Genomic DNA, 13,754 nt, shown 5'->3' with positions numbered 1-13,754 from the left:
AACCATTATTGGAGTTTCATTTACATTCACCAAGTTTATTTAAAATGCTCAGTTCAACTTCATAAATGGCCATGTGGAAACAAAATCTGTCTTGCAGTTGTCCCAACTGAACTGATAAGCTCTGATACTCAATGCATAAACCCAACTAAAAGGATGCATGTGAAAGTTAGTTCAGGGCATGTGAAAAATACACATTTTCAATGACAGGTTGGAAATGGTCCTCTGTTATTCAAGTCCTTCATTCTAGGCTATTCAGTGCATTACCCTCTAGATTTTGATTAAGTTAATTCACAGCCATTAAAATATTTGAATGGTTTTGGTGCTGAAATGTTCAGCACCCTTTCAGATTTTTAATTTTGGTATGAACTAGGCTTTGAAAATTTCTAGCTTGTTACTGCAAAGAAAAATCACACGTTACTATGTAAAATGACATGGTCCTTAACGTGAATAGTACTTACATTGTTTTTTCTATTTTTCCAGAAATTATTTTGCTTCAATATAAAAGTAGGTACAGGAATACAAGACATCTGAGCTAAGAACAAAATCTGTTAACATGAGGAATGTCTTCTTTGTAATGTGATCAGTTGCAAAATCAGAGGCAGAGGTTATATATTTTGTATATGTAGTTTATTCTCACAATGGATTACATTTACAGATGTAAAATCGGTGGGAAGCAGAATAGAACAGCTATTATACTGTAAATCAGCTGCTTAAAAGCCAAATATACAGCTCTATGTCTTCCATAACAATAAACGTACATAGTTATGAGGAGTAAAATAAAAGATAAAACATCAGGCTTCAGTGGCTTCTGAGCTGCGCACTCAGGCTTACAACAATGTTATATTTAATATAGTCAAACGGTTTGTAGGGCTGCTGATATCAAAGCTGAATCCACAATTTCAGCAGCGGTTGGAATGTACATTGCGCTGCATAATGTTTGGGACAAAGACCCATCATTTATTTATTTGCCTCTGTACTCCACAATTTGAGATTTGTCGAAATTACAGCAGTGAATCGCAGACTTCAAGCAGTCATTGCATGCAAAGGATATGCAACAAAATACATTGCTGTGTCCCAAAACATTATGGTGCCCTGAAATGGGGGGGATTATGTATAAACACTTGTAATTTCTACACGGTGAAACCAAAATGGATCAAATTTTATTAAAATCTGACAATGTGCACTTTAACTACATGTGATTTTTTTCTATTACAAATCTCAAATTGTGGAGTACAGAGGCAAATAAATAAATGATAGGTCTTTGTCCCAAACATTATGGAGGGCACTGTAGAACACAGGTCACTCCAACATGCATTGCAAAATGGGGAGAAAGACAACCATACTTGCTCTGCACTGAGCACCAACATTGTATCATAAAGTGGGTTTGGGAACCATGGTCATGAGCCAGCTCCTCACCGCAGGTTGAATTTCCAAGGGCAGTCCATCTTCTGGCTGACATATAAGACAACCTGTTCTGCCAATGTTATGCATTTTACTTAAGTCAGTTAATGTGCAACAGGAAATATAAGTCCAACTGGTCATGGTTCAAAGACTCAGTTATTCTCTGTACATACAAACAGAATCAAGTAGCATTTGTTGCTGCCACTGAGCACGTTGTAAATTTGTGAAGAACATGTGAACTCTGGTCCAAGGCTGACTGCCAGCACAGCACGCTGGTAACTGGCACTACACACATTAATTAAAATAAAATAGTACCATAGGTATAATCAAATAACTGCAGAAGCTGGAACTCTGATACTTTCAAACTGAAACATCAACTCTGTTTCTCTTTCCACTGATGCTGTCTGACCAACTGAATGTTTCCAGCATTTTTTGCCTACGATAGTACCATATGCATATTGCAAATTCCTCCAATGCAATTTTAAGAAAGAATTACAATATTTAGCAATCATATCTTTGGAACACAATCGTCCTGCACATTTATAACCTCGCAATAAATGCTTTTAGGGAGTGAAAACAGGTCACAAAAATCCAACTGTACAAACTTGATTCTCTGATCAGTATTCTGCAGGTATTCCTGGTTATAAGAACTAGATAATAGAATTGCCTTTTCAGGATTTATTTAATTTGCTACTTTCCTGAATAAAATGTTGGAAGTCAAAGGGCAAGTTACATAATTAGCGACTCCCCAGCCATTCTGCGCGAGTTATTAAAACTGAACAGCCATACACAGAATCCATGATTACATTCCACATTCACCTGGTATCAACAGCAAAGCTTATGTGTGGTGAAACAGGCACAAATACCAAATAATGATTATCAGATAATATACACTGGGATAACCAAAATAATTTCTGAAGCTGCTAAGTGCCTATATTATGACACTGAAACTTAAATAAAATACCAGTTAACACATAATTAAAACGGGTAAGAGGATCGAGAATCACAACGGGTAATATCAGTGGCAACCTATCTGATCATCTCCCAGTGTTTGCTTCAAGATCCACAATTGTTATAAACCAAATCATCTTCAAGCTGGCTTTGTTCCTGTATCACAACAGTACTTTGGCTCACTGTGGTGGATGAATACAAAAACTAATGTTTAATTACCTTTGTGCCAGTCTACAGTATTTAGAGATTAATTAAGTGCTAGCTACACTGTGAAAACCTATAATAGAACATAATACAACATAATTAGCAAAGTTCAATATAAAATACAATAAATAAAATAAAAATATTTTCAGTAATATATTTTTTGAAAGTTCACTTGCTGTCTTGCTTACAATGGCTATATAGCATGCAAAGCAGTAACGCAGCGATTTTTCTAGAAAGTCACTGCTTATAATGGATGCATAGATAATGTCTATAATCTAGATACAACAGCTAGTCTACTTGTTAAAAAAATAAAAAATAAGTACTAATATTCCTCTACAAGTTTTACCTTATATAGCAACAGAAGAAACAATAAAACCAATGGCTTTGTTACGGTCATTTTACCAAATTGACAGAAAGATTACTTCCAAGTACAGAACATTTGGTCAAATGCAATCTGCATTTTTACACAGATGTGTTTTCTGCAATATCTATTTTAAATATAAAAGCTCTACCTACATTTTGTTTCTGATCGCCAGTGTTACATACAACATCCTTCTACAATCTGCAGCTTCTATTTATGAACTGGCAGCTTGCAGACATTTTGATTTAAGCAATTACAACTGCACTTGCAGTATCTCCTTCCTCCCAAGGACAACAATGCAAACTGGATTTCAAAAGGGAGCTTACAATTTGAATTTCTTTTTCCGAATAACTGGAGACGAGCAAAAACATTTACATTTTGTCCAATTTAGCGTGAAATAAGAAAAGTTATACATCAGTGTTAACTCATTTTGAAGCTAGCAAAACTTTTTGATACAGTTAAAATAGGAAGTAAGACTGGGATTTCTTGAAAAGCATTAGCTACAGATAATACACTACTAACATCCACCTCCATTCTGTGAAAGTGAAATCTGTTTAGTAGCTCTTTGCATTTACTTGTCACTCACGAATTGTGCATGTGCTCACAGTCACAAAGAAGAAATCTTCTTCCCTACAGTTACTACTGCTATTAATTTCTACATTAGCACCACTCACATTGAATTGGATGTTGCATTGTTAGCGATTTTCATCTCAGGTGAAACCTATTTGCCCCCTGATCTGACTCATGTACCTTCTATTCCTTAGGAGAATGACATAAATATGTTACTTTTCGTTGTACTTTGTAATTCTATTATTCATTCAGTCTTTAATTCACGTCCGAATTCCATTGGTGAAGTAAAATATGAAGTGAAACAATTGAATTGCATTTTTGTAACAACAGTTGGTTTACAACTGAAACCTTTGCAAGGAATTCAACTCAATTCATACGATGACAAAATAAAACTCCACAAATGTTTATATTGATTTTGTTTAAAGCGTTTAGCAGTTCAGGTCAGTCTGGCCGTTCAGTACAAATAAAATGTGATGATTTGAAGTTTCCCTGTTCTGTGATCTGTGAAACATGGTGAGTAATTCATTATTCAAGCACCTTCAATTGAGTCTCTTCACTACATTCCTTCCCTATAACCTCCCCTATTCTGGACATCCCGCTGCTACTACTGGCATCGAGTCTATACAGTCCAGCTGGGATAGATAAATGTGGTATTTAATAAACAGACAAAACTCCTTTCCATGCTGGGCTGGAATACTCCCAGGTATTCTTGGCATATTTCCAAATGATATGACATAAGGCAATAATGCGGAATTCATCAATGAATGGCCCAACCACCAACTAAATTGTTCAACTCATTGTTTCCAATTATCAAAAATGTAACATTTTAAATAAAGCTGATACTGAATAAAAATAAACCATTAGGAAAATAAAAATACTTAACAATATAAGTTTATGGCTAATTTTTCCTCTAGTTTACAGGGAAAATCTATATCACGGCAAGGACAATGATTATGAAATGAGCTTATTAATGCTGACTAAACAGGTAAACTACAGATCCCTGTTTCAACACTGGTCTAATTTGATTTAGTTGGTACTTCCTCCACAAACAGAAAAATCACAGGGGATCACCGTGGATCACCTTATTAGGTACACGCGGTAACACAATTGCATTGGCCAACAGGTTTCTACAGACTGAAAAGAAAGAGTTCTATTATAGACCATACACCACAATGTTACACCAGTGACAGTGACAGAAAAAGTGCACTAGTAAATACTTTTGGTGTAATGTTGGCTGTAGGAATTCCAGCTTTTGTAGTCAATGAGGCAAACTGGGAGCCACTTAGTCCAGGGCTTAAAGAAATTCCAGACACCTTCCATCAATTAATGAACTCAAATGCTGTTAGCAGAAAGTTATTCATGCGCCTCTCAATACGATGCCATGATAAGGAATGAAATAACATGCTTACATTAAATCTGACAATAAATAATATATGTTGAAGAGGATCAGCATATATAACTCGAAGGCCCAACATCTGCATGGATCATGTGTTATGTCAGTCATTACTAGACTCTGGTGTCTAAAAGCATCTATCTAGATTCTCTTCATGGTGATTCAGATACTGGCCGCTTTTGTTTCAAAGTGTCAATGAGGGATAAAACTCCACGTTTTACACTGGTTGTGACACGCCTTGTCATAGAGTCTGTTGGAGGACCTGGAGGGCACATCCTTGGAGGAGGTGGTCTGGCTACTAAGCATTTCTGGTACCGAAGCTGCAAGTCAGACAGACATGAAATCCAATTAGTTGCAGTTAACCTTTTAAGATAATTAATCACATGAAATAAAGATCATTGGTGTTTTACAACCATGAAATCATTTTTGAAAAAAATATTTACTTGTCCTTATAGTATTTTTCAATTGAAAGTCTAAGTTTTAATACAAAGGCCTCAAGAAACTTACCACATATTCCATTTTTTGTATGCAATTATGCAGATATTAAAAAAGTATTAGGTGGCTTTGCAGGATTAAAGGTGGATAAATGTTCATGACTGGATGGAATGTATTCCAGTCTGCTCTGGGAGGCAAGAGAGGAGATTTCTGGAGCCCAGAGAGAGATCTTTCAAATATGTTCACTGGTCACAGGTAGCAGATTAACTCAAGGACGACAAATAGGATACTCTTATTCAAGAATGGCAACAGGAATAAGCCAGATAATTGCAGAAACTCAAGTCAAAGATAGTTACAGAGATTTGGTTAGGGGGAGATCATGTCAACCCGATTTGAATTTTTAGAAGAGGTAACAAAAATAAGTGTGGTTGGTGTAGATTACATGGTCTTTAGTGAGGCATTTGATGAAGTCCTGCTCATGGCTGTCGGATATAATCATAAGATCATGAGATAGAAGCAGAATTAGTCCATTCAGCCCATCAAATCTACTCCGCCATTCAATCATGGCTGATCTATCTCTCCCTCCAAACCCTATTCTCCTGCCTTCTCCCCGTAACCTCTGACACCCGTACAAATCAAGAATATCTATCTCTGCCGTAAAAATATCCATTGACTTGGCCTCCACAGCCTTCTGTGGCAAATTCCACAGATTCACCACACTCTGACTAAAGTAATCCCTCATCTCCTTCCTAAAGGAACATCCTTTACTTCTGAGACTCTGACCTTTGGTTCTAGACTCTCTCACTAGTGGAAACATCCTCTCCACATTCACTCTATCCAAGCCTTTCACTATTAGGTAGGTTTCAATGAGACCCCCCCTCCCCCTCCTAAACTCCAGCAAGTACAGGCCCAGGGCCGTCAAACGCTCATCATATGTTCACACGCTCATTTCTGGGATCATCCTCGTAAATCTCCTATGGATCCTCTCCAGAGCCAGCACATCCTTCCTCAGATATGGTGCCCGAAATTACACACAATATTCCAAATGCGGCCTGACTAGCACCTTATAGAGTCTTAGCATTATATCCCTGGTGCACCTCCGATTTCTGGATTCTCTTCCCATTTAGAAAATAGTCTATGCCTTTATTCCTACTACCAAAATGCATGCTTCCACTCTTTGTTACACAATATTCTATCTGCCACTTCTCCGTCCATTCTCCCAACCTGTCTAAGTCCTTCTACAGAATCTCTGCTTTCTCTACAATACCTGCCCCTCCACCTATTTCCATATAATAGGCTGTAGCCCATGGATCCGGGGCATCTTGGCAAATTGGATGCAATATTAGCATGGTAATAGGAAGCAAAGCATGAATGTGATTGGTTATTTATGTGAATGAAAGCCTGTGACCAGTGGTGTACCACAAGAAACAATGTCAAGACCTTAACGTTTGTCATACACATCAAAGATTTGGATATGATTGCAGGAGATATGAGTAGCAAGTCTGCAGACGGTAAGAAAATTGGTGTACTTGATAGTGATGAAGACAATCATAAATTATAGGAAAATATTAACCAGTTGGTTTCAAGTAACCCCTGTATTCCCTCTCTCTCCGCCCTTCTCCCACCCTGGTCACTCTGCCTGTTTGTATCCAAATATCCCTTCGTGATCACCTCTTCCACGGCCAACAATGGACCATTGTGGGCTTTACCTTTCCTTGGTCATTGATGCCGGCTCTGATTTGTTCTGAACCTTTTCGTACCTCTAGTTTCCCTCCCCCCTGACCCTCAGCCTAAAGAATGGGTTCAACCAGAAACGTCATCTATTCCTTTTCTCCAGAGATGCTACCTGACCCCCTAGGTTACTCCAGCAGTATGTGTCTATCTTCACCAGTTGGTAAGATGAGCAGTGCAGTGGTAGGTGGCGAGGTGATACACATTATGATGGCTAGTGAGGGTGGGATGTATACAAAGAATGGTAGGGCCTTGGGGAATACTGATGAACACGGGGACCCTCCTGTACAAATCAAAGGTTACCTGAAGTTGGCAGCACTGTTAGATACGGTGGTGAAGGCAGCATTTGGGATACTTCCCTTCATTACTTAAGTATAGAATATGGTACAACTCATAAAATATTGGTTTGGTCACAATTTCAACTGGGTGCTGTCTGGATGCACTGGCTGAGTGGATGATGGATGCAGGTAGTCACACAACATTTAAATGTGTAGGTGAGCACCTGAATCATCAGCATATGGAGGGCAATGGAACAAGTGCCAGTAAATGGGATTAATATAGATGGTCACTTGATGGCCAACGTTACCATTATACACTTGAGGGACTAATTCCATGCATGATTCCTTCACTCTTGGTCGTAGTGAATAAAACAGGTTAGATTTTAATAAAGCCAGAAAGTGATACAAAATAAAAACATTTAAAAAGATAGAATAAGCAACATATTAAAGTGTTAATTACAGCATAGCTGTGAATATCAGAGGAGGCTGCTGTGTTAGAAAATTATGTTGGTATTCATTTGCGATGCCAGAACACCATGTTCATAAACCTACTCATTCTGAGCACATCATGAGCGTAACGCTTCACAAGCTTCTTAATTTTGTGCGGAAAATTTTCAGTAAGAGCAATGAAAGATATATCAACCATATAGTGTAACAAACACTACAGTCTACAAATTGGATTTCATCCGTTTCAATTTGTTACGTGGATGCAATATTTTGCCTTCAAACCAAAACACATTAAAAAAGAAGACATTAGGGGAAACTTGCTGTAAGGAATCACTACAAAAATTGTGTCCTGGTGAGAAAGGTTAAAGTCAAAACTACAATAAAACAGGCAGCTATTGTGTTTGTGCACTGATCAATGGGATGCAAGTCTACAGCTGCCATGGAGATAAGGAATAATGGTGCTGGAGTAGAGTGGAAAATGATGGGGGGGGGGGGGGGGGAGGGGGTAGACAGTGGCAAGGTGAAGTTGATAGTTGGAGCAGGTGGAACCATAGACACGAGCATAGCTTGCATGTGCAGATGCTGGAATCTGGAGCAAAAACAAGCTGCTGGAATAAGTCAAGAGGGTTAGGCAGTGTCTGTGGACGCAAAAGGGATGGAAATGTATCGGGTCAAGACCCTGCATCAGGTCAACTTGACTGAAAAGGGCTATTAAGACCCCTGCCAATATAAACGGATGAGGGGGGGGGGGGGCGAGTCAGGGGCTAGCAAATGATAGGTGGATCCAGGTGAGGAGGATTGATGGACAGATGCAGTGAGGTGGGGAAGGAGGGTACATATAATGACACAGGCAGGGAGGTGACGGTGACACAAGACACTGCAGATTATGGAATCTGATAAGACAGGAAGGTATTAAGTGGAATCAGTTAAGGGATGAATAGTGGGCAGATGGGAACGGTGGGTAGAGAGGATGGGAGACCCAGTGGGTTGAGTGAGTGAATGGTAGACATACATGACTGGTGGTGGTGGGGAAAGATACAAAATGATATGAATGGTGGAAAGCAAAGATCCTATAGCAAGCAAGATAGTGCACTCCTGCTAAAACCATTGGGCTGACGTGTAGTACGCAACGGAGCGGAACGTCAGGCTTTTCGTCGGCCATTTCAGTAACCCGACCCGACCTGACCTGACTTTGTAAATCCTTCTCGCAGTGTAATCAGCGTTGCGGGGGAACAGTTTGTGTGCGTGATATAGTGTTAGACCTATTATTCATAATTCTGTTCATTCATAATTCTGCTATTTTTTGTTAATAATTAATATGTCAATAAATTATAATTCTGTTACTTTTCTTTTTTTAATGTTTTTTTTCTTTTTTTTAAGTTAAAAAATATATATATTTTCAAATGGCTCATTTAAGTTGATGTTTGTATTAAACTTGCACTGGGATCAAAGATTGCTATAGTATCTTGCTAAAGGATCTTTGCTTTGGATAGGAGTGCAAAACCGGAAGCCGGTTACGGAAATGGGGCCGAAGATTACCCATGAATCTGCCCATGGCCCTCCTATATATTTTTGGCCGAGTGGGCTATCTTGCTTGCTATAGGATCTTTGGTGGAAAGAAGGGAGTATGGGAGAGGACCTGGATGGATCAGGAAGAGTGAGGAACACGGGGGATGTGGGTTACCCAAAATTAAAGAAGTCAATGTTCATGTGGCAGGGTTGTGGACTGCTGGGGTGAAAGGTGACGACCAAGAGAATTCTATCAGTGTGCTGTCTGTGGAGAGATGCGGTGAGAGCAAAAGTGCAGGAAATGTGCATGAGGGATCCATCAACCACAGCAGGGGGAGGAGCAGCCATGTCTTCTGAAAATGGAAGACATTTTAAAGATATTGGAAGTTGTCCAAGTGAATTTGCAGCAGGATGGAAGTTGGTGAAGTTTACAAAATTGATGAGTACAGGAGGCAGCACTAGTACAGTCGGCGACTCAGCGAGGAGGAGTTGGGGAGTAGCGTCAATGTTAGTTTGGAACAAAGGCGGCTTCATGTAGTCGATGACAGGCAGGTGTAGCTGGAGCCATGCAAGTGCTCATGGCTATACATTTGATTTTCAGATAGTGAGATGAATCAAAAGAGATGTTCATAGTGAGAGCGAGTTCCCCCAGGCTCTGGGCCGCAGATGGAGATAACAGTCAACTGAAGATATCAGTGGATTGATGCTTTAATCTGTGTCAAGGCTTCTGGTAGTGATGTTCTTCATACATTAAAATGAGGGGCTGGGTGCCCGGCAGGGATTCAATAAGATGTGGAAGCATGACATGATTTACCACTTTCAGTGTGATACACGCCTTTAAATTTTCAGTAGAATAAGGTCATGGGATGTGATCATTTGATTCATTGCCAGTAATAAACAAACTAATTGCATCCATACGTTTGGAAGATATCATCAGGACACTAACAAGATGGGAAAAATATCACTCTCTTTAGAAAGTATTCTGTCGATTGTGGAATTCTGACAGGAAGCAAAAAGATTTTTACACAACTGCTTTATTTTCAATGGGCTTAAACACAATAACGAGAGAGCATTTCTGAGCTACTATCTACCACATTGGAGAACCCTCAGACTATCTTTTGATGGGACTTTACCTTGCAATTGTTTTCAATATGTTTTATTTATTTATTTATTTTATTTATTTTTATTTTTTATTTTTTTTATGATACTGCCTGTAAGGGAAATTCATTTCGTTGTCTCAAATTGAGACAATGACAATAAATTTGAATGCGAATACAATACAATTTGCCATGGCAATATCAGTTGACTTAAGGAACATTGTACAATTAATTTACTGGAGTGGCTCTCAAGAAAATAATAACTTTATTCAAAGGGTACACACCATACATGCAGCTTGCACGGCCTCAGAAACATTTCCTGCATTCGGATCACACCAGAAGACGTGACATTCAAAGCGCTGATTTCCTGCGTCCATAATAAAGGCAAACGTATGGATATCCTTCCCCACTCCAATAAATGACAGGAAACGAACACGGCACTCCAACAAAACCTCATCTTCATCCTGCTCCAGATGTTAGGAGAAAAATTGGTTGTTATATAAAAAGAACCATCTTGAGATTTTTCCCTTTATTCAATTAAACATTCTAGCAATGCATTATATTAAAATTTGGACAATGCCCCTGAAATGCTTCATAACAAAACAGAGCATGTGTCTGAAGAAGGGTCCCGACCCAAAATGTCATTTATCCATTCCCTCCTCCAGAGGTACTGCCTGACCTGCTGAGTTACACCAGCACTTTTGTGTTTTACTAAAGCACGTGTTAAACGGATCGTTCTGAAGCATTCTGAGATCTGGAGCTAGGTGAAACCATCGGGTTTCAAACTTTAAATAAACATCTTATACATAAATATATAGACAATAGGTGCAGGAGCAGGCCATTCAGCCCTTCGAGCCAGCACCGCCATTCAATGTGATCATGGCTGATCATCCACAATCAGTACCCCGTCCCTGCCTTCTCCCCATACCTCTAGCCCTTAGAGCTCTATCTAACTCTCTTTTGAATGCATCCAGTAAATCGACCTCCACTGTCTTCTGAGGCAGAGAATTCCACAGATTCACGACTCTCTGTGAGAAAACGTTTTTCCTCATCTCAGTTCTAAATAGCCTACCACTTATTCTTAAACTGTGACCCCTGGTTCTGGACTCCCCCAACATCGGGAACATTGATGTAGGTATGAAAGCTTTGCTCTATTGGTATACTCCTTTTAAATGTTATTTAACACAAACTTCAACTAGAGAAACTAGAAATATTCAAAGGATATAGTTTGATAGCATTGTATGAATTTGTAGCCATTAACGATGATCCCAGTTCTTACCTTCTGCCTTATCACAGTCACAGTGGCATCAGCAACATTCATAATCACAGAAATCCAGTCTTCCTTGTTAGTTGTGGTCATTAAGCTCTCAATAGCTCCATTCAATATTTCGATTCCTTATCAAGAACAAAATGCAAAAAATTATTAATTTTCATTCTTTCAACACAATGGGCTCAATATTAACTTAGAAACAAAGGCTAAGACAAAGATAATTTTGGGACCAGCAAGCTGGTGGCTAACTATAAATCCCACCAAATCATCTTATACTTTTTCCATTTGTTTTACACCCAATGATCAGATTTAGTCAGAGCCATGAGTCATGGAAACAAGTCCTTTGGCCCACCACGATCTTGTCGACTAAGTGTTTATAGTTGAATACAATCCATTTACCTACATTTGGCCTATTTCTTCAGAAGTTTCCTATCCACGTTACCTGACTAAATGTTTTTTTTTTCCCTCTGGCACTTCATTTCATTTATGCACCACCTTTTGCATAAAGAAATTGCCCCTCAGATCTCTTAAATCTTTTCCCCTTTCACCTTACACCTATCGCCATTAGTTCTATCCTCTTCCGCGGGGAAAAAAGACGAGATGATTTTGTACCCCGTCAGCCTCCTATGCTCCACTTAATGGCCATCTGGCTGGAAGGCCAGTGGGTAATGATGTTGGTTACGTTTATTGTGATGGTGAGAAGATTGTAGGAGGTGAGAGAAAGGCTATTTGATTTCTGGGACAGGGTATGATACTATGGGAAATCTTCTCCAATTGTTATAGGCTTAAATGAAAATGGATGGCTTGCAGCCTCTTTGATAAAATTCACAAGATCGGATTGGTCGCTCACCTTCGTCTTGGAAGGTAGAACTAGGAATATTGAGATTTGGTTTAAGGCTTTAAAATATTTACCCCCCCCCCCCCCCACATACTTGTCATTGGGAGTCAAAATTCATGAAAATGGTTTATTGCATTCTTAATGCTTTTTTTAATGTTAGGAACAAATGTTTTAGTTGTTTGGTCCGTCAAATTAGAAACACCATAGACAAAAGGATAAATATAAATTATTTCTTGATCTCAAAATAGTGAAGCAAATTATAGCAGATGCAAGTAAAAATGATATCTGAATAGAAAACATGAGCATTATATTATTCAGAACTAATGCAAGTCATAATGGTCCAGCTTTTGCCCAACATTTCCTGGGTATGTGTTCCCTGTATGAAACCCATGGTTGTGCTAACCATTTGTGACCTATTCTTGTGGGGCTATTCCAGTCCCAAGCTTGACTAGTGCAGCTGTCCAAGTGAATTGTCCTCAAGTGATGACTATGCCTCGGGTCCATCTTCTGATGGCCGTTTGGAAGTTCATGCAGTTAACAGCTTTTTTCAAACTGCTCCTAATGGTACATGGATAGGAAAGGTTTGGAAAGATATGAGCTGGTGGGACTAATGGGAACTCTGCCCCATAACCTGCTGCCCTGGCATCTGACCTTAACTGAGTTTCTGGATTTAGTGCTTTGTCGAGGCCACAGATTTCAGGAACACGCCGACTTGTGAGGTGGACCCTGATGTGTAATGTAAGGGTTAAAACTGGCGTTTCAGCTAAACTGGAGCTGTCCCCATGTTAGGCAAGCAGGCTCACTTGGGAACTGTGAGAATATATCACAGTAAGGTAAGATAAACTTCTACTTCCCAGAGACAGCCAAGGGTAGTTTGGTGCCTGATGTAATAAATAACACCTTAAACCTATGGCCTTGCTTTCTGAACGAGAAGGGATAGCTAGTTTTAAAACGTAGTTGGCTGTTCCTGGTAGATTCAGGAAACAATTGCAGGCATATTGATTATATTTGTGCATGGTGCGAATGAGTCCACGGGACTTCTCCATGGACCGGATTCATGAACAATGCCAGGAACTATGCAATTTCTGCCCATTGCATTTAAATCCAAAATTTACCTAATGGTTTGGCCACAGGTAAGACACCGACATACTGAACGTGAAATTTCTGTACCAGCTCCGTCTTTGGTGTTGGGAAATCTACTATAGAACATAAACAAATTTAGGCACATCAAACAAAATGTTCTTCTGGCACATTATTCAGCAATGTCAA

General features: G+C 39.2%; 1 protein-coding gene across 6 annotated transcripts in view; it reads right to left on the bottom strand.

Moving 5' to 3' along the window:
• Positions 1–605: 605 nt before the first annotated feature.
• apbb2b (amyloid beta (A4) precursor protein-binding, family B, member 2b) overlaps positions 606–13,754 on the bottom strand; it is a 276,260-nt gene continuing 263,111 nt past the window's right edge. For all 6 annotated transcript variants that reach the window (XM_055637131.1, XM_055637100.1, XM_055637109.1 and 3 more), the window contains exons 13-16: positions 13,601–13,684; positions 11,657–11,772; positions 10,662–10,841; positions 606–5,200 (exon numbers count right to left, since the gene is read on the bottom strand). In XM_055637131.1, the coding sequence (XP_055493106.1) occupies positions 5,033–5,200; positions 10,662–10,841; positions 11,657–11,772; positions 13,601–13,684 (548 nt within the window). In that variant the 3' untranslated portion in view covers positions 606–5,032. The remainder of the gene's footprint in view (positions 5,201–10,661; positions 10,842–11,656; positions 11,773–13,600; positions 13,685–13,754) is intronic.

Source organism: Leucoraja erinacea, chromosome 1, assembly GCF_028641065.1.
Source record: "Leucoraja erinacea ecotype New England chromosome 1, Leri_hhj_1, whole genome shotgun sequence".
NCBI classification, from domain to species: Eukaryota; Metazoa; Chordata; class Chondrichthyes; order Rajiformes; family Rajidae; genus Leucoraja; species Leucoraja erinaceus.
Note: the sequence above shows the minus strand (reverse complement) of the source record. Positions and strands in the feature narration are given on the sequence as shown.